We start from the raw sequence: 22,723 nt of genomic DNA, 5'->3' as shown, positions 1-22,723 counted from the left end.
CCACCTCCCTGACACCTGCTCCCTCCTGAGCCTGGGAAATCAAACAGATTCATCTGAAGGAACAACCAAATCACTCATGTGCCACCATCCTCACACCCAGTTCCAAACTCTGCACTGTGCCAGCCACCATGGAGAAAATCAGCTCCATCCCAGCCCATACTGACCAAAAAACCTGGACTCAAGGTTCAAACTCACCAAGGAGTTTGTGAACACAGGGACTGAGCACAGGCCAGGTCCTGCCAGCACAGAGCTGCCCACAATTCCCCACCAGGAACCAGAGACAATCCTGGTCCTCACCTCAGCTAAACATCCCCAGGAGCTCTGCTGCACCTCATCAACCCAGCACTGGAACATGCTCAAATCCCACCTGAAGTCCCTCCCTTCAGCCCATCACAGGAGCAGCAGAATGAAACTGCTGCTGCAGCCTCTGGGCCTTTGCCTGGAAGCTCCAGAGCATCCTGAACCCCTTGGGACTGCTCAGGAGAGCAGGCAGCACACAGCCCTGGCTTTATGTAAGGCCCACAAGGTCAGAAGAGGATTAGCCCAGAATTTGCCAAATTACCATGTCCAGCCAGGTGCAAGGAGGAGTAAACCCATTTCTCCCTGGTATTTCAGCAGTTAGCCATTATTAAAGCTTTATTCTAAAAGAGATTTGTAGGTGACAAAGGACTGCTCAAACTGTCCCTGCTCTTCTCCACCCCTCTGGACTCACCCAGCCCCATGTTAAACTCACCTAACTTGGCTCCTGGGGTCAGGAAAAAAAAGTGAAAGAAAATCTTGGAGCAGATCTGGAGCAGCTACAGCCTGACAGGATGGAGGATTAAACCTCTTCTGACTGGGGAAAGACAATCTCAGGAGCACAGACCGTGATGTCAGAACACATTTGTGCCTTTTAACATAAATAAATGAACAAGAGGAGGCTGAAAAGCCTGAGCTCTGCAGGCTGCTGCTTTCCCTCAGGAAAACCAGACTGTCTGGAGCCAGGGATGTGCAACTCCTGCTGCTGCTCCCCAAAAACTTGTGTTACACTCAAACATGGAACTACAACACCAAGACCCCCTCAGGACCCCAGTGCTCATTAATTCTGGAGCCTCAATAAATGAAGCTCTCTCAGCTTTACTATCTTTTTAAGCAGTTACAAATATTAAATACATCTGATGGCAGAAACAGATATCAGCACTTCAGGGAAAACAGGGAGGAGAAATGAAGATATTCCAGGACCAAACCCTAAGCCTGGTTTATGATACCTGACCCTGATTTGGGCTTCAGTCCTTCCCTGCTGGTCCAAGGTGGGAAAGCTGAACAACTCCACTCAGGGCAACCTCTCCATCCCTTCACACAGGGTCTCGTTTGCATCTTGCCAAAGATTTAGATAATGCTCCTGAGTGCTCTCCAGCTCTCCCAAAAAAGGGAAAAACCAATCTCCAAAGCAAGTATAAGAGAGTGCATCCCCCCCTTTGCTATGTAGGAGGGAAAGGAGTTCTGCTGGAGCAGCCCCAGGATGGGGTGGGCAGAGAGGGGAGAGCAGGGAGCTGGGGAAGGACATCCCAGAATGCTGAATTACTGAGCTGGGAAAAGCCTTCCCTGATCCCCAAATCCAGCCTGAGCCCAATCCCTGTCCCCAGAGCTCTGGGCCACCTCCAGGGATGGGGAGTGCAAACCTCCCTGGGCAAGGATCAACAACCCTTCCCATGAAGGAATTCTGAAATTCTTCTCCCCCCAGGATTTGTGCCTGAGCTCTGCCCACAGCACCCAGCCTTTCTCTCACAGAGAGTTTTAATTAACATCAAACCCAAAAGGGCTCCTTACCCCTCCCCAGGATCCTGCAGTTATGTGAAATGATGAGTGGGACAGCAAAGATACATGGCTGGGAGGACACACGTAAGGGATTTGTATTTTAAACCAATACTGTGCCATGATCTGAGCACTGAGAAATCCTGCTGCTGAGATGGGTTAGGATCTGCAGCTTCTACAACAAAGGATTGCTTTAAAATATCCTCAAATCAAAGGTGTTAACAAGTCCTTGTGTTTCTCTGCTTCTGCAGTGCTAAAACAGAAATGAAATAAATAATACACATCTGGACTGCCCCAAGTTCCAATTGCCCATTTCCATCCTTCCTGCTCATCTGGTGCCATTTAACAACTGTGTCAGCATGGAAAACTCAAAGTTACATTTTCTGTGTACAAGGCACCCAATGCACTTCTGAACAAAGCAAATAAATGCCTCAAACAGACCAGAATTCCCCATGATGTGGTCCTGGAGGTTCTGTTTATTCTGAGGGATCACATCCCACCTTCCTCAACACTGATGGGCAGCAGGATTAAGGGTTAAAAAAAAACTTCTTCTGAAGAAGTCATCAGGTTACCAAAGTTTTTCCTCTCTACACAGCACAGATCAAGGCCACAAAACAAATAAAACCATCAAGGCACTGCTGGTGGCAATTCCCACTTGGGCAGGGAAGGAACAGCACACAAGCAAAGGGAGCAATAATTTAAACTGTTCATTGGATGACCCCCAAAACTGCCTATTTTCCCCTTCATACAGGGAAGCATCTGTTTAAAACTCTCATTTTCCTAAAGAATTTTTGATAAAGCTCTTAACACAAATAAATTGGTGATGCTCCACCTCAGACTCCTGGGGCTGTTCTGGGGTCCCCAGGTCCAGGACAGACTCTGGGGACTGGAGCATGTCCAGGGAAGGGAACAAACCCCAAAAAGGGGCTGGAGCCCCAGGAGGGGCTGAGGGAGCTGGAAAGGGGCTCAGGGGGAAATTCTGGCTCTGCACAACTCCCTGACAGGAGGGGACAACTGGTGGGGTTTGGGATCTGCTCCAGGGAACAGGGACAGGGGGAGAGGGAGGTTTATTGGGAATATTCCTCTTGGAACGGTTTGTCCAGCCTGGCAGAGCTGCCCAGGGCAGGGGTGAGTCCCCAGCCCTGCAGGGATTTAAATCTGTGTGGATGTGACACTTGGGGACATGGTCAGTGGTGGCCTTGGAAGGCCTGGGGAAGCTGCTGGGTTTGATGATCCCAAACATCTTTTCCAACCTTAATGATCCCATAATTCTAAGTATCAGCTGGGCTGGAAAGTCCATCAGCAGCAGGTTTTGGTACCATGCACACAAGCAGCACATCCACAAGAAATCCCAGTAAATGAAGTCCTGGGTCAGAGCCCTGGGGTTGAGCTGTTAAACATTTGGGGTGAAGCTCTGGAGATCCCAGATGTGCTGCCCCACCAGCAGCAGCTCATCACCCACCTTTCTTCTTGGATTTGGCATCCCAGAGTGGTGGCACCTTGGGACAGTGTTTGTGGAGCATGGCAGCCACAAAATTTGGTGAGTGCTTTCTCTGAGAGCCCCAAAAGCAGCCAACCCCAAATATTAATGCCAAGCACACAGTGCAGGCCCAGCAGGGAGAGGTGCCACATACATCATGCACTGTCCCACAGTCAACACCAGGTGCTAATCTTATGTTTATTAATTCCTTCCTATTTGTAAGAAAGGTATCACCTTGGGAAAAATCTTAGCCAGAACTAAATAAGTGTCACAACCTAAAAACAAAAACCGCAAAACCTAAAAAAAGGCCTGGCTGAAATCTGCCTAGGCCTTCAGCAGTGTCCACAGGAGAGGCTGTTCCACAGGCTGAAGGAACAAAGGGCAAAAAGCAACAAGCAGGGCTTGACCTGAGGCAAATTTGAAATAAATGGTTCAGATCAGAGCCTCAGCAGTGTCACAGTGAGCACAGGGGCTCCCTGATGTTCCAGTGGCAGTTTTTGGGACACTGTGGGACACTCTGGGACACTCTGGGACACTTTGGGACACTGTGAGGCACTCTGGGACACTTTGGGACACTGTGGGACACTCTGAGACACTTTGGGACACTCTGGGATACTGTGACTCTGGGATACTGTGGGACACTTTAGGACACTGTGGCTCTGGGACACTTTGGAAGACTCTGGGACACTGTGGGACACTCTGGGACACTCTGGGACACTGTGACTCTGGGATACTGTGGGACACTTTAGGACACTGTGACTCTGGGGCACTGTGGCTCTGGGACACTTTGGAACACTCTGGGGCACTCTGGGACACTGTGGGACACTTTGGAACACTCTGGGACACTGTGGGACACTTTATGACACTGTGGCTCTGGGGCACTCTGGGGCACTCTGGGACATTTTGGGACACTGTGGGACACTCACGTTCCGTGGGAATCCCATCCACGTGCCCTTTGCTTTTGGGCTCCTGGCTGCCAGGCTTGGCCTCGTCCTCATCATCCAGCAGTGGCACATAATCTGTTTTATCCACTGTCTCTCCAACCACATCATGGAACTTCTCAGCCTCCAGGGTGGCTATGAAGTCCCTCTTCACCTCCTCCTCCACGTCGTGGGGCGGCTCGCTCAGAGCGTCGGCCAGGCTCAGGTTGTGCTCCAGCTCAGCCATGCCTGGGCACCTCTGCACCTGCAAGGCAGCAGAAAGAGGAGTTCATCAGACATGGGCCTCACCCAGCTGGCTGCTGCCCGCTGTGTGCCCTCTGTGCCTTTACACCAGCAGAAATGGTTCTTCAGTGCTCAGCCATTCTCAGTCTGGAACAGAAATAAAGTGGGGTCACCTAAAGCTCATGGGTGATACATTTCATGGGGGTTTTTATCAGAACCTTAAATAAAAAATGCCAAAATAAGGCCCAGTACCTGCCAGGGTGGCCATGGTGTGACACTGAGTCCAGCCCTGGCCCAGATCTGCAGTTAATTACACCCTGAGCAGCACAAACACAGATGACGCAAGAGAATTTAGTGCTGGGCCTGACTCCACCCAGGCTCCCCTATGGAGATTAGGATTTTACATAATCTCTGATCTATACTTCAGTGCTGCTCCTGATCCCCCCAGAGGGTCCTGCATGTCCTCAGCAAACCCTGCTAATCCCAGCAAACCCCCCCAGCCCTGGGATTTGGGAGGGAAAGTGACGTTTTAATAATGTTTATGTGAAAAAATAAAAAAATAAAAAAACAACAGCAAAATGCACATGTAGGAATTATCCCCACAGCTAGGAACTGGAAACAGAGAAGAAGCAACCACCAGTCATCCCTCCCAGATCTGCATCTCTGTGTTCAATTTAATTCCTGCCACTGAGCTGAAAAAATGCACCTGAACTGAGTCATCTCCAACCTTCAGGCTGGCACAACACACACCCATCACCAATCCTTGACTTTTTCACTTTACAGCCTTTTCAAGTTATTCTTGGGAACAAGAGGCAGCAAAAACTGCTGGAATGTGCAGAAAGGCTCTGCCCCCCCAGTCCCTCTGCAGCTCTCCTGGAGCCCCTTTAGGTCCTGGCAGGACTCTGAGCTCTCCTGGATTTCCCCTGCCCAGGTGAACATTCCCAGCTCTCCTGGAGCCCCTTTAGGTCCTGGCAGGACTCTGAGCTCCCCTGGATTTCCCCTGCCCAGGTGAACATTCCCAGCTCTCCTGGGGCCCCTTTAGGTCCTGGCAGGGCTCTGAGCTCTCTCTGCATTTCCCCTGCCCAGGTGAACATTCCCAGCTCTCCTGGAGCCCCTTTAGGTCCTGGCAGGACTCTGAGCTCTCCTGGATTTCCCCTGCCCAGGTGAACATTCCCAGCTCTCCTGGAGCCCCTTTAGGTCCTGGCAGGGCTCTGAGCTCCCCTGGGATTTCCCCTGCCCAGGTGAACATTCCCAGCTCTGCTGGAGCCCCTTTAGGTCCTGGAAGGGCTCTGAGCTCTCCTGGATTTCCCCCTGCCCAGGTGAACATTCCCAGCTCTGCTGGAGCCCCTTTAGGTCCTGGCAGGGCTCTGAGCTCCCCTGGGATTTCCCCTGCCCAGGTGAACATTCCCAGCTCTCCTGGAGCCCCTTTAGGTCCTGGCAGGACTCTGAGCTCTCTCTGCATTTCCCCTGCCCAGGTGAACATTCCCAGCTCTCCCAGCCTGGCTCCAGCCCCTCCTCAGGACAATCAGGAGCTGCTGACACAGAGCTGCCAGAGGAACACAAGGGACACTTGTGTGTGTGGGTCAGGAGGGGTGGCCCAAGTGGCCACTGTGCAGCAGCCCAGGCCTGCTGCCTTCCCTGGGCTGGAGAACACAGACCCTCTTGTTCCCAAAACACAAAGGCTCCTACTCCTTGAACTGCAGGAAATTCTGTGTCAGCACTGCAGGGCCAGCACATACCTACAGGCTGACATTCCTCAGGAACAATGGTGTCCCACTGATAGTGGGGTTTCTGTCCTTCCAGGCAAGGCTATTATGGAAACTAATTCAGCTCAAGCTCTTCTTTTTGATTCTTTGAACAATAAAAGGTCAGGCTTGCAGGCCACACTTCAGGCAGCAGCTGCAGCTCTTGGTGGCTCAGATAAAGGCCCTGGATCACAGCTTGGAAATGCAGAGGTGAAAAGTTTGGAGCTCTTCACCCCCCTGTGAAGGGTCACAGCTGAATGGATTATGGTCAGTAAAAAAAAAAACCATTTTATATTTAAATGAAAGAGTTCCTGACTAATTTAAGACAAACCATCATCCAGATGTGCACACAACTGGCTGCATTACCCTGCAGGGAGCACCAGCCAGGGAAGGCATTTCCAGTTTAATCCCTGCACTGAGCAGTCTCCTTCAAGGAACAAATGGGGCTCAGGAAGAGACAATTTTTCAGGCCCAGCCTCCTTTGCTTCCAACTCACAAGTGAACTGAAGGCTTTAGGTCAGTGAGCCTCTATGTGCAGCAATGAACATTTAATCATCTGCTGAAAATGTCATTTAGCATCAGAAAGAAAAACAATATTTAGGTTTCTCAACAAGCTGCATCACAGTCACAGAATCACTGAGGGAAAGTCCTCTGAGTCCATCCAGCACTGCCCAGGCCACCACTGAGCATGTCCCCAAGTGCCACCTCCATTATTATTAAATCCTTTCACCAGTGGGGACTCCACCAGCTGTGCCAGGGCTGGAGAGCCTTTTTGGGGAAGGAATGTTCCCCATTTCCAACCTGAACCTCCCCTGGCACAGCCTGGGGCTGTTCCCTCCTGTCCTGTCCCTGTTCCTGGGAGCAGAGCCCCACATGGAGCTGGCAGCACTGCATGGAATAGCTGCCATAAAACACATGGAATTTGGTTTTTGTGGCACTGACAGTGCTGCTAGTTCAGGTTTACACAGGAACTAGGACACTGGAGTGATCTACTTTCTGGGGTAAATAATAATGAGGCTGTGCAGCCTCATCAGCAGGACATTTCCTTGTCTGTATTTAGCTAAATGGGGAATGTAGCAAGGATGTATAAAAATAAACCAGTGTAACTAAGAAAAGCCATTTTAAATACAGCACTGCTGTCTCAGACAGGGCTGGAGCACCTGGCACAAACTGCAGGGATCCCCCCTGAGCCCAGGTGGGCTCCAAGGACAGCCACAACCCCCCTGGGAATTCCTCCTTTTCCTCTCTTACAGCAGCCAAATGACACCAATTCCCAGGGCTTGTCTGCTAAGTAAGGCAAGAGGAAAATGAGGATATTGCAGGGATTGTGCCCAAGGGTAGACAGCAAATCCTGGAGCACATTCATGTGTTGAGCAGCTTAGAGAGACAGATGCTTCCCACCCAGTGCCATTCACACAGAACAGAGCTGGCTGGGGAGCACTGAAGAATCCTCAGCAAGATGCACCTTAATCCCCTGCCTGCACAGCAATGGAAATCAGACATTAAAGAGCAGAGGGAAGATGAATTCTGGCATTAACCTTGGGATGAAAGAGAAAAACTGAGGAGTGACAGAGATTTCTGAAGGCACAGGTTTAAAAATGCACTGAAAGTCCTTCCTGGAAAGGGAGGCCCTGCCCAGGGGGGTCTGGAGGTGGCACTCAGTGCTCTGGGCTGGGATTGGGCACAGCCTGGGCTCAGAGGCCTTTTCCAGCCTCAGGGATTCAGGGATTCAGAATAATTCTCCAGTGGAACAGCTGCTGAGGTGCTGGTGGGTGTTACATCAGCAGCTGTGGGTGACACCAACCTGACTCCAGGTGTGTATCCAAGATCAGCCTCCAAGGACAGCACCATGGGAGGAGTTTGCTCCAAGGAAAGGTGTGGAAGGAGCAGGAGCAGCCCTGGCAGTGCCACAGTGACAGCTGCACTGCAGGCAAGGAGAAGGGGTTTCCTGTAGCAACACATTCCAGGAAATCTTCAAATTACCCCTAAGCAAATCAATCATGTTCCTTGAACTCACACATTATTTTTACACAGGAGGATTGTTTAGATCTCTCCTGTTCCAGGCACAGCTGATCTGTTACACCCAGGGTTTGCTCCATCTGTTCTTCTCCACGCTCAGAATCTCTGTGTACTCAGTGAGTAACCTGTTTGTTTGTTGGGATAAAATCCATCTCTCCTCAGCTAATCTGAAAGATTCTGCAGGGTTATTTTAATCCCTTACCCACATCACACAGCCTCCATCCTGGTGCTCTGTTCCAAAGAGTTCCAGCTATTCACTGGATTTTAATCCCTGCAAGTGTCCCAGACTGGTTTGGGTTGGAGGGACCCTAAAGCTCATCCAGTGCCTGGGCAGGGACACCTCCCACTGTCCCAATGTGCTGCCAGCCCTGTCCAGCCTGGCCTTGGACACTTCAGGGATCCAGGACCATCAACAACTTCTCTGGGTATCAAGAACTTCCCTTCTGCAACTTCCTCACCCAGGTTTTACTCCAAGTGACTCCCTGGAACAACTTCAAGAGCCATCACCCCACTCACCACCCTCTGGAAAATCCAAAACCTGCAGGAGCCACAGCCTCCAGCTTCCCATCCAAGGAGAAGTGGAATTTATTTTCTGAACTTTGTGCTTCCATTTTGCAGCTCCCCTGACTGCTCTGTTGTGTTCCTGCCTCTGGGCACACACAGGCTTGGAATCTCAAGTTATGATCAGTCTGACCCAGATTCTGTGTCTTGTCTGAAGAAAAAGGAGAGCAAAAAAAGGAAGAGGAGAGCAGGCACAGGGATGCTGGCCAGCAAACCCAAAGTGAAACCTGAAATCTGTCCCAACACAACGGTACTGAGAGCAGGACCCTGCCCAGCTCCCTGGGACTGCTGGCACAGGGATGCTGCTGCTCCCAGAGGAGCACACCTGGCAGCCTGCAGTGACAGTGACAGTGACACAGCAGAATCCCAGCCTGCTCCTGGCAGCAACCCAGGGCTCCATCCTGCTCCAAACTCAGCCCCAGGCCAGCAACCTTCCTGCCAGACAGGGAAGAGAGATCTGCTCCCATCCAGGAGGAACAGTGCAGCAGCACTTCCTCACTTCTGCTGCTTTAAAGGAGACTCTGCTGCCCAAATTTACAACAAGCACATCCATTATTCCAACAGATCCACTTGCTCCTTTAAAATTAGCTCCTAACTCCATCCCAAATTAAATGCCTGGCTGGGAGAAACAGGGACAGCTTGGTCATAATTCCCATTTCTGCTGGCTAAGTCAGGTTGCTTTTCTTAGCTGGAGCTGTTGGGAGCACTCAGCCATGAGGAAACAGGAGAGCAGAGATCTGCTAAGTCATCCTCCTTCCAGAGTCCTGAGTCCAGGGAAGATTTCTGCATCCCTCCTCCCAAAGGAGAGGGCAGAGTGACCCACTGAGCTGCTGACGTTCCTTGCATTCCATGGCTGGGCAAAAAATCTGTGACACAACTGAATTTTTCATCATTATTTTTGGCACAGCCTGAACCAATGGGGTTGACTTATTTATTGTTTTAAAGTTAAACACAGCAAGAGCTCTGCTTTGTGGCTCTTTCTGGAGTCACAGGAAAACCCCACAAATGCCAGAAGCTTCTCAGAGGCAAAGAGATGGAGGCTGAGAGACCTTTAATAAAATGTTTTAAAAATCACACTCAGCTCAACTGCTGGAAAAACCAGGCTCAGAATGGGTGACCTGGATTCCAGAGTTATATTCAGGAAGCAGAATCCCCAAGGAGATGTGCAGGTACCACCCCCTGGCAGAGGGAAGGTGTCCAGTTCTTTGGGATGCTCCTGACCTGCTGGACCAGCCCAAGCACCCAATGGTATCATCAAACCAGGATTAATTAGGAGATTCCAGATATTTCCACAGCAAAATCAAACCAAATTTCAGCTTGGAGGTGGTGTTGAGATCAGAGTGAGCTGGGAGAGCAGACAGGGGGGCAGCAGATCAAATATTGCTGATTTTTAGTTCATGTTTGGACTTCCAGCAAATGAGGATTTCAGGGAGAGTCACAGAGCCAGGTTCTTCTTCAAACAATCCATAAATACAGCAAGAGATCTTCTAGTTATTATTTATAGGGCTTAAATGATTGCTGCCCTCCTGTGGGAGGGACAAGAGCAGAGGAGGCAGATTTGGGGACAAAGAGAACAGGTTTGGGACATTTGATGATTTTAAGTTTGAACTCCTCAAACAGACAAAGCACTTGCAGAGTTGTTTCCCTTCTCAGCACAAACTCCCTGAGCCCTCTGGCTCACTTGAATTGCTCAGAATGAATCCCCAGAGCCCCCAAGCTGCTACAGAAAACAGGCAAGAGCTGCACAAGTAAAGGGAAAACAGTCCCCATCACCTCCACAAGGGAACAGCACAGGGATTTCCACTCAGGATTCCCTGAAGGGGCTCCAGGAGAGCTGGAGAGGGGCTGGGGACAAGGGATGGAGGGACAGGACACAGGGAATGGCTCCCACTGCCAGAGGGCAGGGATGGGTGGATATTGGGATGGGATTCCTGACTGGGATGGAATTCCCAGAGCAGCTGTGGCTGCCCCTGGATCCCTGGCAGTGTCCAAAGCCAGACTGAACATTGGGACTTGGAGCACCTGAGACAATGGAGGTGTCCCTGCCATGGCAAAAGTGGCACTGACTGGGATTTTAGGTCCTTTCCAACCCAAACCAGTCTGGGATTCCAGGACTGTGACCATGAAATGACTCTGAAGGCTTCATGCAGATCCCAGTGACCTCCACAATCCCTCTGTGGCCACACAGCAGACAAACAGGAAGTTTGAAGTTCTCACTTCAGATGGGTTTAATGAAGTTTTAGCAAGATCCCAAAGCTGAGGCAGAACTTCAGCCCCAATTTCCTGCTCACTGTCTGCTCCCTGCCACTTCCTCCTCCATGTCTGCATCTCCCTCCTGCCACCTCTCAGCTCAGGAACAGCCTCTGGCTGCTGCTCCCACCTGAGTGGGGAAATCTGAGGCTCCTCAAGGGTGTCCCACCAATGGCAGGGTTTCATTCCTTAGGGGATGAGCCATTTCTCTGTTTCAAACATTATTTTTGCTGTTATTGGTACTGCAAATAAACCCAACTCGCTGCCTGAGAGTTAATGATGATTTCTGCCCCATCATCAGCAACATTTTCATCAGCTCCATTTCCCTTAGGAAAGCACTGATAAAGCCAATGAGCTGTGCCTTCCCCATCATCCATTATTCAGATGCCACATGAATTAGCAGAGCAGGCAGCACACAGTCCCCAGCACTCCTGCCTCCTTGGCAATGTTAAAAACACTCTCTCAATTTCTGGAGATTGGATGAAACTTCTATTTTCTTCTTGCCTTGCAGCCAGCCATGGCTTGGAGAGCTTACACTCCATGGGATGATTGGGCCTGCAGGGAGAACCAGCAGAAATCCACACTAGCCAAGGGCAAGCTGCAAAACAAGCTCCTCTCTCCATGTGTGGAGCTCCTACTCACTGTCCACTCAAAAGCCATTACTGCAGGTGGCCTGAAAGCTGCCAGGTCAGCATTTCCAGCTTTACTAGAGCACTTCCCACCTGCTCTTTTTAGCTGTGGATATTTACTTGTATTAAAATTCTCTGTATTTGATTCAACAAAAGAAAAAGGAATGTTTTTTTCTTTAAATGTAAAGGGATTTTAAGGAAAGTGCAGGACCAGAAGGGCATCCAGGGGAGGCAACAACAACCAGGATGACTCAAGGTTACTTGAGTTAAACTGTGGTTTGGTTGATATGGGGGTGTCAGTCAAAGCATGGACTCTGTGACCTTGGGAGCCTTTTTCAACCTTCAAGATTCTGTGAAACTGCAGAGTGCATTTGAGGAATGTCACAATCCATGCAGGAAGGAAAAGCCCCCAACACCCATAGAAACTGCACTGGAGCTGCAAGACTGTCACAGGAACCAATGCAGCACCAAACCCAAAAGGACAATGCACATTTGCAGTGCTGATGCCATCAGTGCCAGGTGTTATGGAAGGTTCCAGGTCTCCACACAAAGGGATCACTGTGGCCAGGGCTGTTATTAGCAGAGAAATAAATACCAGCACTTCAGGACTTCGAGGAATTCCAGGGGTGGGTAACATGCATATTACATGGCCCTGATTAACATTATTTTCAACTCAGTAAAAGCAGTTTAAAAATAAAGTCTACATTCTGCACTCATGCAAAATAAAACTAAATTAGCTGGAGCAAGATCTCTGCCAAAGATCAAGGCAGAAGGAATATCCAAATGCAGGAGAAGCAGGGAGAATTCCTGTTTGAGCATGTCTAAATACACACACACATGTGCAGGTACCTGGTACCATGGGATGGCACCAGAGGATGCTTTGGCTTGAGGGATCTTAAAGATGCCATCCTCTGCCACATCTCTTACTGTCCCAGGCTGCTCCAGGCTCTGTCCAGTCTGGCTCTGGACATTTCTAGAGATCCAGGGGCAGCCACAGCTCCTCTGGCACCCTGTGCCCCCAGCCAGGCCTCTGAACTCAGCATTTCCACAGCACAGATCCCTGCTTGATCCCAGCCCCGTGCTCAGCTGCACTGAGAGCTCTGCACTCTCATTCCAGACTCTCCCCTGCAGGTTTTCCATCAGTTCCCTTCTGTTTCAGGCCTTGTGTCAGGTGCCCTGTGCTCAGGGTCAGGGCACTGAAGCACGAGTCTGTTTTACCAGGGCACTCCACAGCAGCTCCTGCTGCTCTCAGGCTCTGAGAGCCACACTCTGCCCACAGAACTGGGAGACAGAGAGCTCCAGACGCCCAAGAGAGCAGCCCTGCTGCATTCCTGGGCATGGCTGCAATTGCTCTGCACTGCTCCAAGAGCCTCAGGGGTGTTTTGCAATTTCCTTGTGGAAGAGAAGCAGCTCAGCTCCATGCCAGGACCCTGAGCCACCCCCCAAAGCCTTCACTGAGCATCAGAGCTCCCAAAGCCCCCAGACTGACCACAGGACCAAAGGCAGAACTGTTCCAGCTCCCCTGGAAGGACAACAAAGAGAAGGAAGCCCCCCTGAAGCAGCCTGGAGTGTTCAGAGGAGGCTCCTGGAGCCAGAGCAGACTCTGAGCAAGCAGGATGGTGGGAAGGGGGAGGCTCACGTAGGGACAGGGCTGGGTGCCAGCACAGCCACATCTGGACAAAAACCAGAGCTGGGAGGCTTTAGGAATGTCAGGCTGAGGAGAGGAAGAGTGATCCAACTGCAAAGAATCACCCCAGCAGCCCACTTGCAGCCCTGACTGCACTTTGGCTGCAGCCATTCCCAGAAAAGATCTGTGGTGCCTGCAAAGAGCGTTTTCCTCTTGGTGATTATGGCTGAGATGAGATAAGAGCACACCAAGCTCCTGCAGATTCCCTCCCTTTGGGCAATGTCAGCGCCATGAAGCACTCAGCAGGATGGGGTAAGGCTGTCCAAGCTGGATTGCTCCATCCAGAGCTGTACCCTGTCCAAGCTGATAAAAAGTCACATTAATAAACTTGCCTTGAGTTACAAAGAGAGAGAGAGATGCTCTGCCAGAGCAGCTTCACTGGGAGGACAAGAATAACTTTGCTCTAAGCCCCAGCAGGGATTAGGGACTCTACAAGGTGGGGATTAATGCTCTTGGCTGGCCTTCAAAACAGCCACATGGAAGATGAGTTCATAGATAATAACTGTGAGGGACTTGCAAGTGTCGAGCTCCACACAGGCCTACGAGCACTGAAGTAAGAGACCTAAAAAGGACTCCAAAAATCCTAAATATTTATCTAAGTGGAAAAGAGAGTCTGCCCACCTTCTGCCCAGAGCTGGAAGTTGTAGCTCCCAAATGAGCAGCTCTAAAAGCCAGGCTGGCTGCTGGCTCTGGTGCCTCGCAGCAGAGGGGATTTCGTGTGCTGCTTCCCAGGAGAGGCAGCACCAAAAAAGGAGAGTTTCATCCATCATGGGGAAGAGTCTCCTCTCTGCTGGCACAGGGAAGGAGAAGTGGGGGCAGGGTAGGAAAGGGCTGTTTGCAAAGCACTTTCTCTGGAGGATGCTGGGCTGAGCCCCAGCCCCAGCAGCTGCTCCCGTCAGCTGCTTTCCTTTAATAGCAGCCAGCATCCCACTGCCTGCAGAGCAGAGCCTCAGCACAGGGGCTCCTGCCCCTGCCCAGCCCTCAGAGGGACAGGGAAGGATGGATGGCACCTCACTGACAGACTGCATCACCCAGAAATTCTCATCTCTACCTGCTCACTCTTCTTGCTGTGACATCAGCTCACTGCACAGCCTGGGCACAGCAGCTGAGTGCACAGAAAGGGAGAAGCTGCACCACAAAGTTCTCATCAGCCCTTGTGCCAGCTCCTCTGAACTCATCCTATCCCACATTTGTCCTATGCACATGTCTCCCAAAAGAATGGATTTTGTTCTCATTGTTCTCAGTTTCTAAGATGGGATGAAAACTGTACAGCACAAACACTGGAAGCACAAACCCAGAGATGAGAATGAGTTCAAGTCATGCTGTGAGAAAAAATTCAGGTTTAGTCCAGCCTAATTATAGTTTTAGTATCACTGTGCAGGCCTCAGTGCCTTCATCAACCCATAGTTTTGCCTCATGCATATATAATAATATATAAATATGTGTATATACACATCTGAGAGAGTAGGAGGGAAAGCAAGGCCAGAGAGGACGAATTCTGAAATTAATCTGGGGATCAGCACAGGTTGGACACCATCTCTGCTTCCATCTCCACTTCCACACAGGCTCCACTCCTTCCCCTGCATGGAATAATTCCAGTTGTGCCACTGACTGTATCAGAGCAGCTATTTCACTTTTAATTAAAATACATCCTTCCCCTGACAACATAATTACAGAGCACCAGAACCTGCCCATCAGGACACAGGACTGGAAGCTTCCACATGAGAAAGTTGAGTGGAGAACTGTTTTCATTCATGGCAACTCAGCACCAGCTTGGTGTTCCAGAGGAGTGGAACAGCAAACCTGGCAGTGCTTTTCCAAGGGGATTTGTCAAGAGAAAACAATATTTTAAAGCTTTCAAATGCTACTGGAAGGTCAAAATAGCTTTGAAAGAATGAAATAAAGCATTTCTGTACCAAGAAATGAGTTTTAGCCATTTGCAAATTCTGCAGGATCGTGGCTACAGCAAGTGAGGGACTTTGTGGAGTCAGCAGCTGCCTCTGAGGATGGTGCTCTTGCAGAGTCCCAGCAATGCCCCCAGAGGAACCTGGAAATGGAACAGACACACTGGGCTGCTGCAGAGGTCAGGGGCTGCTGTTTGGAAACCACAACAAAGCCTTGTGCAGGCAGATGTTTAACAAGGAAAAACAAATTCTGTGTCAGTGCCCAGCTCTGCTCCACAGGGACGTGTCCCCGAGCACATCCCCAGTGCATCCATCCACAGGCACCTTCAGGAACAAAGCTCCCTCTTTTCTGTGGAGGCCACTCAGGGACTCAGAAATTCCTGGAGAATTCAAGTCCCTAAACACAGGGTAGGAGCAGAATACACCTGGAGGGTTCCAAGCTGTGCAGCCTGTTCCTGACTGCTATGGGATATCCCTGTTCCTGACTCTGTTAAGGACATCTTTGGGATATCCCTGTTTCTTACCCTGTTCCTGACTCTGTTAAAGACATCTTTGGGATTATCCCTGCTCCTTAACCTGTTGAGGACACATTTGGGATTATCCCTGTTCCTCACCCTGTTGAGGACAGCTCTGGGATATCCCTGTACCTGACTCTGCTAAGGACACCTTTGGGATATCCCTGTTAAGGACAGCTTTGGGATATCCCTATTCCTGACTGTATTAAGGACACCTTCAGGATATCCCATTCTGCCTTTACACACTGCTGTGTCACTAGAAGATGCTCAGAAAGGGCCTTTTTGCACCACCTTTGGCAATTCTGTGTGTGGATTTTGTTCCTCGTGGTGCAGCCCCACAGTAGGTGTGATGGAGATTAAACATATTCCACTTTAATAGAATTACTTCTAAGTAGGGATATTTGTGCCTACACACAGGTGAGAAAGGAAAAACACTGAAATCCTTTTAAACCAAGGTAGAAGCTTTCAGCTTTCAAAGTGCTGATCACACTTGGGCTCTGCAAGCAGAGCTGAACCCTTGGGCCACAACAGCTCAGGAAAGCTTGGGAAGCAAAACCTGCCAGTGATCCAAGGGTGGTGATGGTACAGCTCCCAAGGACAAGGGTAACAGAGCTTCAGAACAGGGTGTGAGGCAGGGAAAGGTGCAGTGAGTCACCCCGAACCTCCCAAGGGGAGAACTCAGGATGCTCTGAGGGACCATGGAGCAGTTCACAGCTCCAGCAGCAGCATCAGTGCAGAGAGGGACCTGTCCCTGTGCCAGGGAATTCCTGGGAAGATGAATTAGCTCAGCATCCCTCAGTGCCTGTGCCAGACCAGGAGCTACAGGCAGCATCACCACACTCCTGCACCAGTCCTGCACCTCCTGTGCACCCAGGGCAGGGACATCAAAGACACAGCTACAGCTGAAAACGTGTCCAGTGGCACAACCACTGGATTTCAGCTGGATTTCACCTGCAGGGAGCTCTACCAAGCACAGGTTCAGCAGGTGCATTCCCACCTCCTTCAAAACAGGATTGTTGATCTATAAACCCATCAGGCTCTGAAAGCAGCAAGGAAAGCTGCAGGTCCAGGCCAGCCCCTACTGGGGCCCTGCAGCTGATCCCTTCAGCCAGAGGGATGCCAGCCCAGCCCCTAAGCTGCTGTTATTGCCTCCCAGCAGGACACATTCATTGTCCCCAGGCAGGGGGACACTCCTGCTCTCACGTGATGTTTATTTTATTCTCTGAGAGGATCCCGGGGATTTTTCTTGAGCTGCTTCAGCCCCACAGCTGGCCCAGGGCCAGAGGAGGTCACTGAACTCCTGGGCAGTGAGCAGGGACAGCCTTGGCTGCTGCAGACACATCCATCTGCTGTGCCAGCTTAGGCAAGAAAGGCCCAGCTCACTGAAGGAGAAATAACCCTGCCCAGAAAGTTGTTCCTGCCATGCAAAGTTCAGGACAGAGCCAGTAAAAAAAGCAGATGACAGGCACAGAGTGACTGCTCACATCCAACAGCTGAGCCCAATTCCTCCCCAGTGAGGCCAAAGAACAAATTCTGCATTGGAGCCTTTCTGTTATCCTGACCTGATCTCAATGACAAAATTCCTGCTGACTGAGAGATCAACCAACATTAGCTCCCAGTGACCAACCACATCCAGCACAACAACTCTCACAAACAGCTGCAAACTTCAGCATGGGAGACCCAGGTTGGTGAAGGCTCCAGTTTTTTTAGTTTTTCTTCTAGGAAATGAGTTCAAATGTTACAAGCAGAAGAATGCAGCCTCAGTTCAAGTAGAACAGTGCCTGTGTGGTTTATCTAGTTAAAAATGGGATGTGCTGGTAGGCAGGAGCTTGGGGAAATGCCAAGAGCAGCCACAGCAGCAGGCCTTGTGTTAGTGCTTGCTCTCAAGGAGAGAATTGTCTCTGTGAGACCCGATGGGGGGCAGCAGGGGAAGAACAGACCTTTCTGCCACCAATGAATGGGGAAGAACAGCTCCCCCTCCCCAAGTGCAGGAAGGCAGGGGGAGGAAGGGAGGAGCTGCTGCAGCCCAACCACCATTGTATTTACATTTCCGTGCTGCTGATAACAAACACCTTCAAGGGTGCCAGAAAACAAGGCTGTGCTAGAAAACAAAAGCTGAGATTTCACCAAAGAAAGAGCAATAAAAGACATTCCAGGTGTCCCTGCAGCCTTATCAGGCACGGTGTGCTGCTTTCTTTAGAGAATGATTCACTGGCTTAGCACAGGTGCAGCTGCAGTGCCCAGTGCCACACTGAGGTGCCCCTGGACACAGCAAATCCCTTCCAAGAGGGAAAAAGGGACTAAATAAATAACTATTCAGTGCAGAACTGAAAAAAAAATAAAACAAAAAAAACAAATTAAAACAAAAAAATTTTGATTTTAACTAAGAGTGGTTCCCACATCACTTTAAGAAAGTAAAACCTTAAGTGGTAAACTGACTCAAAATCCTCAAACCCTGAATGGTTGGGTTGGAGGGACCTTAAAGCTCATCCAGTGCCCCAGGGACACCTCCCACTGTCCCAAGTGCTCCAAATCCCAATGTCCAGCCTGGCCTTGGACATTGCAGAGATGCAGGGGCAGCCACAGCTGCTCTGGGCACCCTGTGCCAGGGCCTCACACCCAATAAAACTGACCCTAAAGATGTGGGTTTGTGGGTGTTTCTTCCCAGCTGGAGCCATTACACAACAAAATATAAATTTATCTGGCAGGTAACATTTTCAGAAGTGTTTTCTCCCCAGCTGTACACATGAAATGTAGATCCAGGTGCCATCATCATGGTTGGTGTGTGCATTTTAAGAGGGATGACCAAACACTGCCCTGGCCTTGGCTGGCAGAGCTCCTAATGCAATGAGCAGGAGGAGCTCAGGCTGTTCCTCAGGGACAATCTGAGCTCACAGGTTTGTAAAGATCCCAAGATATTCCTCAGCCAGCTCACCCAAGCAGCAGCAGGCAGTGCCCAGCTCCCACCAAGGCTTCTCCTCCTTCCTGCCTCCCAGAGGATGTGGGGGAGGAAGCTGCTGCTATTCACCCCCCCAGTCAATGAGCCTGCATTCAATATTCCCAGATAAATCACTCCAGGAAGCACTTTGGCTGCTGAGTGCAGCCTTGGGAAACACCTGCTTGCTCTGCACGTCCTGAAACCATGGAAGAAGGAATGTGCAGAGGTGCAGGGATGTGCAGGGATGTGTGCAGGGATGTGTGCAGGGATGTGTGCAGGGATGTGTGCAGGGATGTGTGCAGGGATGCTGGGACTCCAGCAGCAGATTCAGCCACAGCTCCCAGGTTTGTACAGTGCAGAAATGCAAGGAGGAAAATCCTGATGGAAAAGTTGGGAGGTGCAACATGACCTGTCAGAGTTCCAGGGGTGCTGGAGAACACTCTCAGTCATGGGATTTAGTTTTAGGTGGTCCTATGAGGAGCATATATATAGGAAATTGGATTTGATGATCCCTAAGGGGTCTTCCAACTGCAGATATTCCATGAAATCTAAATTGAGTACAGACAGACCTTCAGACCACACTGGGCCAAGCCAAGAAAGGTAAAAAAGAAAAAAAACAAAACCCACTCAAGGCTGGCAGGTGCAGGAAGGAAAACACAAAGCTCTCCCATTGCTCTGTCACTTGTCCCTGTGGAGGTGACACCCACCCCACCTCCTGTGACCTCTGCAGGTCCAGTGAGGCCACAGGGACAGACAGCACGTGGGCACCCTGGGCATGGCCCCCCTCCCCCCCACCCAGGGCAGATCAGCCACCTTCCCTGGCTTCTCTTCAAGTGGCTTTGGGACAATGACTTAAGATGGTTTGGCTGCTGATCACAGCCCTGGAGTGACAGCAGGAGCTGGGAATGCCCCAGGGAGCAAAGGGAGCATCCTCAGGAACAGGGACACAGGAGCCTCCTCCAGTCCCACCCTGAACAGGAGACCAGCCCCACTGAACATAAAGAACTGCACCTATGGTGGTATCTGTGCATCTGCCACTTAAGGGCACTGAAAACAAAAGGCACCTGGGGAATAATTTTATCCCATAACTAGTTTTTAGGAGACTTGTGAGACTCCTGTCACCTCCAGGCAGCTCCAGGAGATCACAGTGGATGAAGCTGGTGATGTTAAATCAAGGTGTTCTGAGCTCCATCCATGTGACTCCAGCCAAGGGTCACTGCACCAGCACTGCCAGCTCAGGACCTTCTGCAGGAAAAGGCAGGTGGATGGCTCAAACAGTGGAGGAAACAGCAGAAATTCCTCTCAGTATTTGAGAACAATCCCAAACTGCTCTGCAGAAGATACCCGAGTCTCTCAGTCCAGACAAAAATCAGGAATAAATTGTAATTCCATCCCCAAAGCACATTATGTGAGCACCTGCACCTGGAACATCCCAACCTGATGGCAGATTCCAGTGAAGTGGAGCTTTACTGTGCCTTCCCCAAAGGACAGCTAGAATAAAAAAACTTGGATGATCTGCTGCTCCCAATTCCTAACAAATCAAATCAGACTTGTTTTTCTTAGCCTAGTTTACCCATTTTAATCTTTTGTAGTCCTCTTACTCTGATAAAAAGAAGATTTGAGTGACCAAGTTAAACAAGATGTGAGCCCTTTAAAGCAGAAAAGGCAAAGAAAGAAGTGGCCAGAAAGGATAAGCCTAAAGTCCCACACCAGCCCTGTTATCCCAAACAGAATATTGGGATGGAATTCCTGGCTGGGATGGAATTCCCAGAGCAGCTGTGGCTGCCCCTGGATCCCTGGAGTGCCCAAGGCCAGGCTGGACACTTGGAGCAGCTGGGACAGTGGGAGGTGTCCCTGCCATGGCAGGGGTGACTGGGTGATCCCTGAGGTCCCTTCCAACCCAAACCTTTCTGTGATTCTGTCTGGAAGGATTTTAACTGGAAGGATGTAAGAAGAGCAGTAATTAGAAGGTTTAAGAGAACAGAATGAAAGGTGAGTGCATTCCAGATGTGCTTGCTCCACAGAGAGAGGCAGAACTCTCATCTCAGATCTCAGGGCTGCAATTCCCAGCACAGCTGTTCTAAACCTCTGCTTCTGAATTAAACATTTGCTGTTGGGTCATTAGAAAATCAGCTCCTACCTCACAAGCAGGTGTTCCCTGGGCAGGTACTTCAGTCTTCAGAAACTGCTTATCTGCAAAACACAAAGCAGAAGGAATTGTGTGATTACAGAGCCCTGGGCTGGCAAATCAGGGATGCTGGGACAAGACTGAGAATTAAATACAGAATTAACTAAGACTTGGCAGATTTTGCTGCAGACCCCTCCAGTGATCCAGGCAGCTTTTCTTGGTGCTGCCTCCTCAACAGGAATAAGATCTCAGTGCTGGGATCAGGGTTGAGGGAGGGGATCCTGCCCCTGGAATATGGTGCCCAGCCCTGGCTGCTCAGCACAGGGAGCTGCAGGAGGCTCCAGCAGAGCTCAGAGATCCCAGGGCTCTGCAGCATCTCTAATGAGCACAGGCTGCAGCAGCTGGGCCCAGCAGAAGGGAAGGCTCAGGGGGATCCCAGCAATGCACACAAATCTCAAACTGTGCCAGGAGAAGGGTGCCAGGCTCTGCCCAGGGACAGGACAAGGAGCAGTGGACACAGAGCAAAGCACAAGTCCCAGCTCAGCAGGAGGAAGGAAAAGCCTCTGTCCATGGAGGGGCAGAGCCCTGGAGCTGCTGCCCAGGGGGAGTCTCCTGTCTGGAGACACCCCAAACCCAGCTGGGCACATCCCAGTGTCACTGCTGCAGGTGACCCTGCCTGATCTCCAGAGCTGCCCCCACATCCAGCCAGGCTGTGGCTGCTATTTCCCACCAACACTTGCTCAGGCTGTTCAGGAAATTCCATGAAAACTCTCAGTGACTCTTCCCTCCTTACACACCTTAACAGGTTTCCCCAAACACAGCATTAAAGCTGAATTAATCCAGGCTGAGCAGGACAGCCCTGCCCTAAGCAGCATTTCAGGTGCTCAATGAATGGCTTAAGAGCTCACAGGGCCCTGTCAGTCCCTGTCACACCTGCCCAGCCACCTGTGACAGCCACATCCAAGTCACAAGCCCACCTTTATCTGCTCCAGATGTTTTCCCTACTTCTGCCATGATTCCAGTGCAGCTCCCACCAGATTTATCACAGAACCATCTCCTCACCTGGATGTCGTGTTCCAAATTTTCCTACCCAATATTTTACATTCTGTTGATAATGTTTTTTAATTGTGAAGCAAACACAGCTATTCAAAATAATATTCCATCCCAGTAATTACTCCTTACAGCCCCCTTGCAGAAGAGAAAATAAACTGAGCCATGGACATCAAGTATTTCAATCCACATGGAGAAATAAATGTCCAACTTGTTCTCCACCACTGCAAGTCATCAAGGCAGTCTCACAGGAAAATATCATCTCAGTACCTGCTCAGCAGTCACAGAAACACTAACCCAAGTTCCTCTCCCCACAGATGGACACTTTGTGTTCCAGAGATGAAAGATTCCAGAGCTTTTAGCTAAAAGAGGAAACAGCCCAGTGAAAAGTGCCATTTCAGCCTCAGTAAAGCACTCAGGAGTGAGAAAGGCTTCCAGAAGAGTCCTGCTCCCTTCAGAATTAATTCCACATTAATAAAGGAATGCAGGAATCTCTGGTGAGGATTCAGCTGCACAAGCTCTTGCTTGTGTGATCCCACTGATGTTCCCTTCCCCACAGAGGGACACTGCTGACACACAAACCCAACCCACACCTCCTTTCTGCACATCCTCATTTCAGGTGAGCCACCCTGGGACAGACTGGGACAGCAGGGACATCCTGGGACACCAGGGACATCCCTGGGACAGACTGGGACACCAGGGACATCCCTGGGACAGACTGGGACACCAGGGACATCCTGGGACAGACTGGGACACCAGGGACATCCTGGGACAGACTGGGACAGCAGGGTCCTTCTGTCCAGCTCCTTCCCACTGCAGAACACCCAGAGCACTCCCCAGGGCAGCACAGCCCCACTGCT

At 50.5% G+C, this 22,723-nt stretch overlaps 1 protein-coding gene across 7 annotated transcripts in view; it reads right to left on the bottom strand.

Moving 5' to 3' along the window:
• Positions 1 to 22,723, bottom strand: part of MAP4 (microtubule associated protein 4) — a 142,858-nt gene that overhangs the window by 94,130 nt on the left and 26,005 nt on the right. For all 7 annotated transcript variants that reach the window (XM_056485934.1, XM_056485940.1, XM_056485935.1 and 4 more), the window contains exons 2-3: positions 20,826 to 20,878; positions 4,201 to 4,459 (exon numbers count right to left, since the gene is read on the bottom strand). In XM_056485934.1, the coding sequence (XP_056341909.1) occupies positions 4,201 to 4,441 (241 nt within the window). In that variant the 5' untranslated portion in view covers positions 4,442 to 4,459; positions 20,826 to 20,878. The remainder of the gene's footprint in view (positions 1 to 4,200; positions 4,460 to 20,825; positions 20,879 to 22,723) is intronic.

This window comes from Oenanthe melanoleuca, chromosome 2, assembly GCF_029582105.1.
Source record: "Oenanthe melanoleuca isolate GR-GAL-2019-014 chromosome 2, OMel1.0, whole genome shotgun sequence".
In the NCBI taxonomy this organism is placed as follows: Eukaryota; Metazoa; Chordata; class Aves; order Passeriformes; family Muscicapidae; genus Oenanthe; species Oenanthe melanoleuca.
This window is presented reverse-complemented; position numbering and strand designations above follow the sequence as displayed.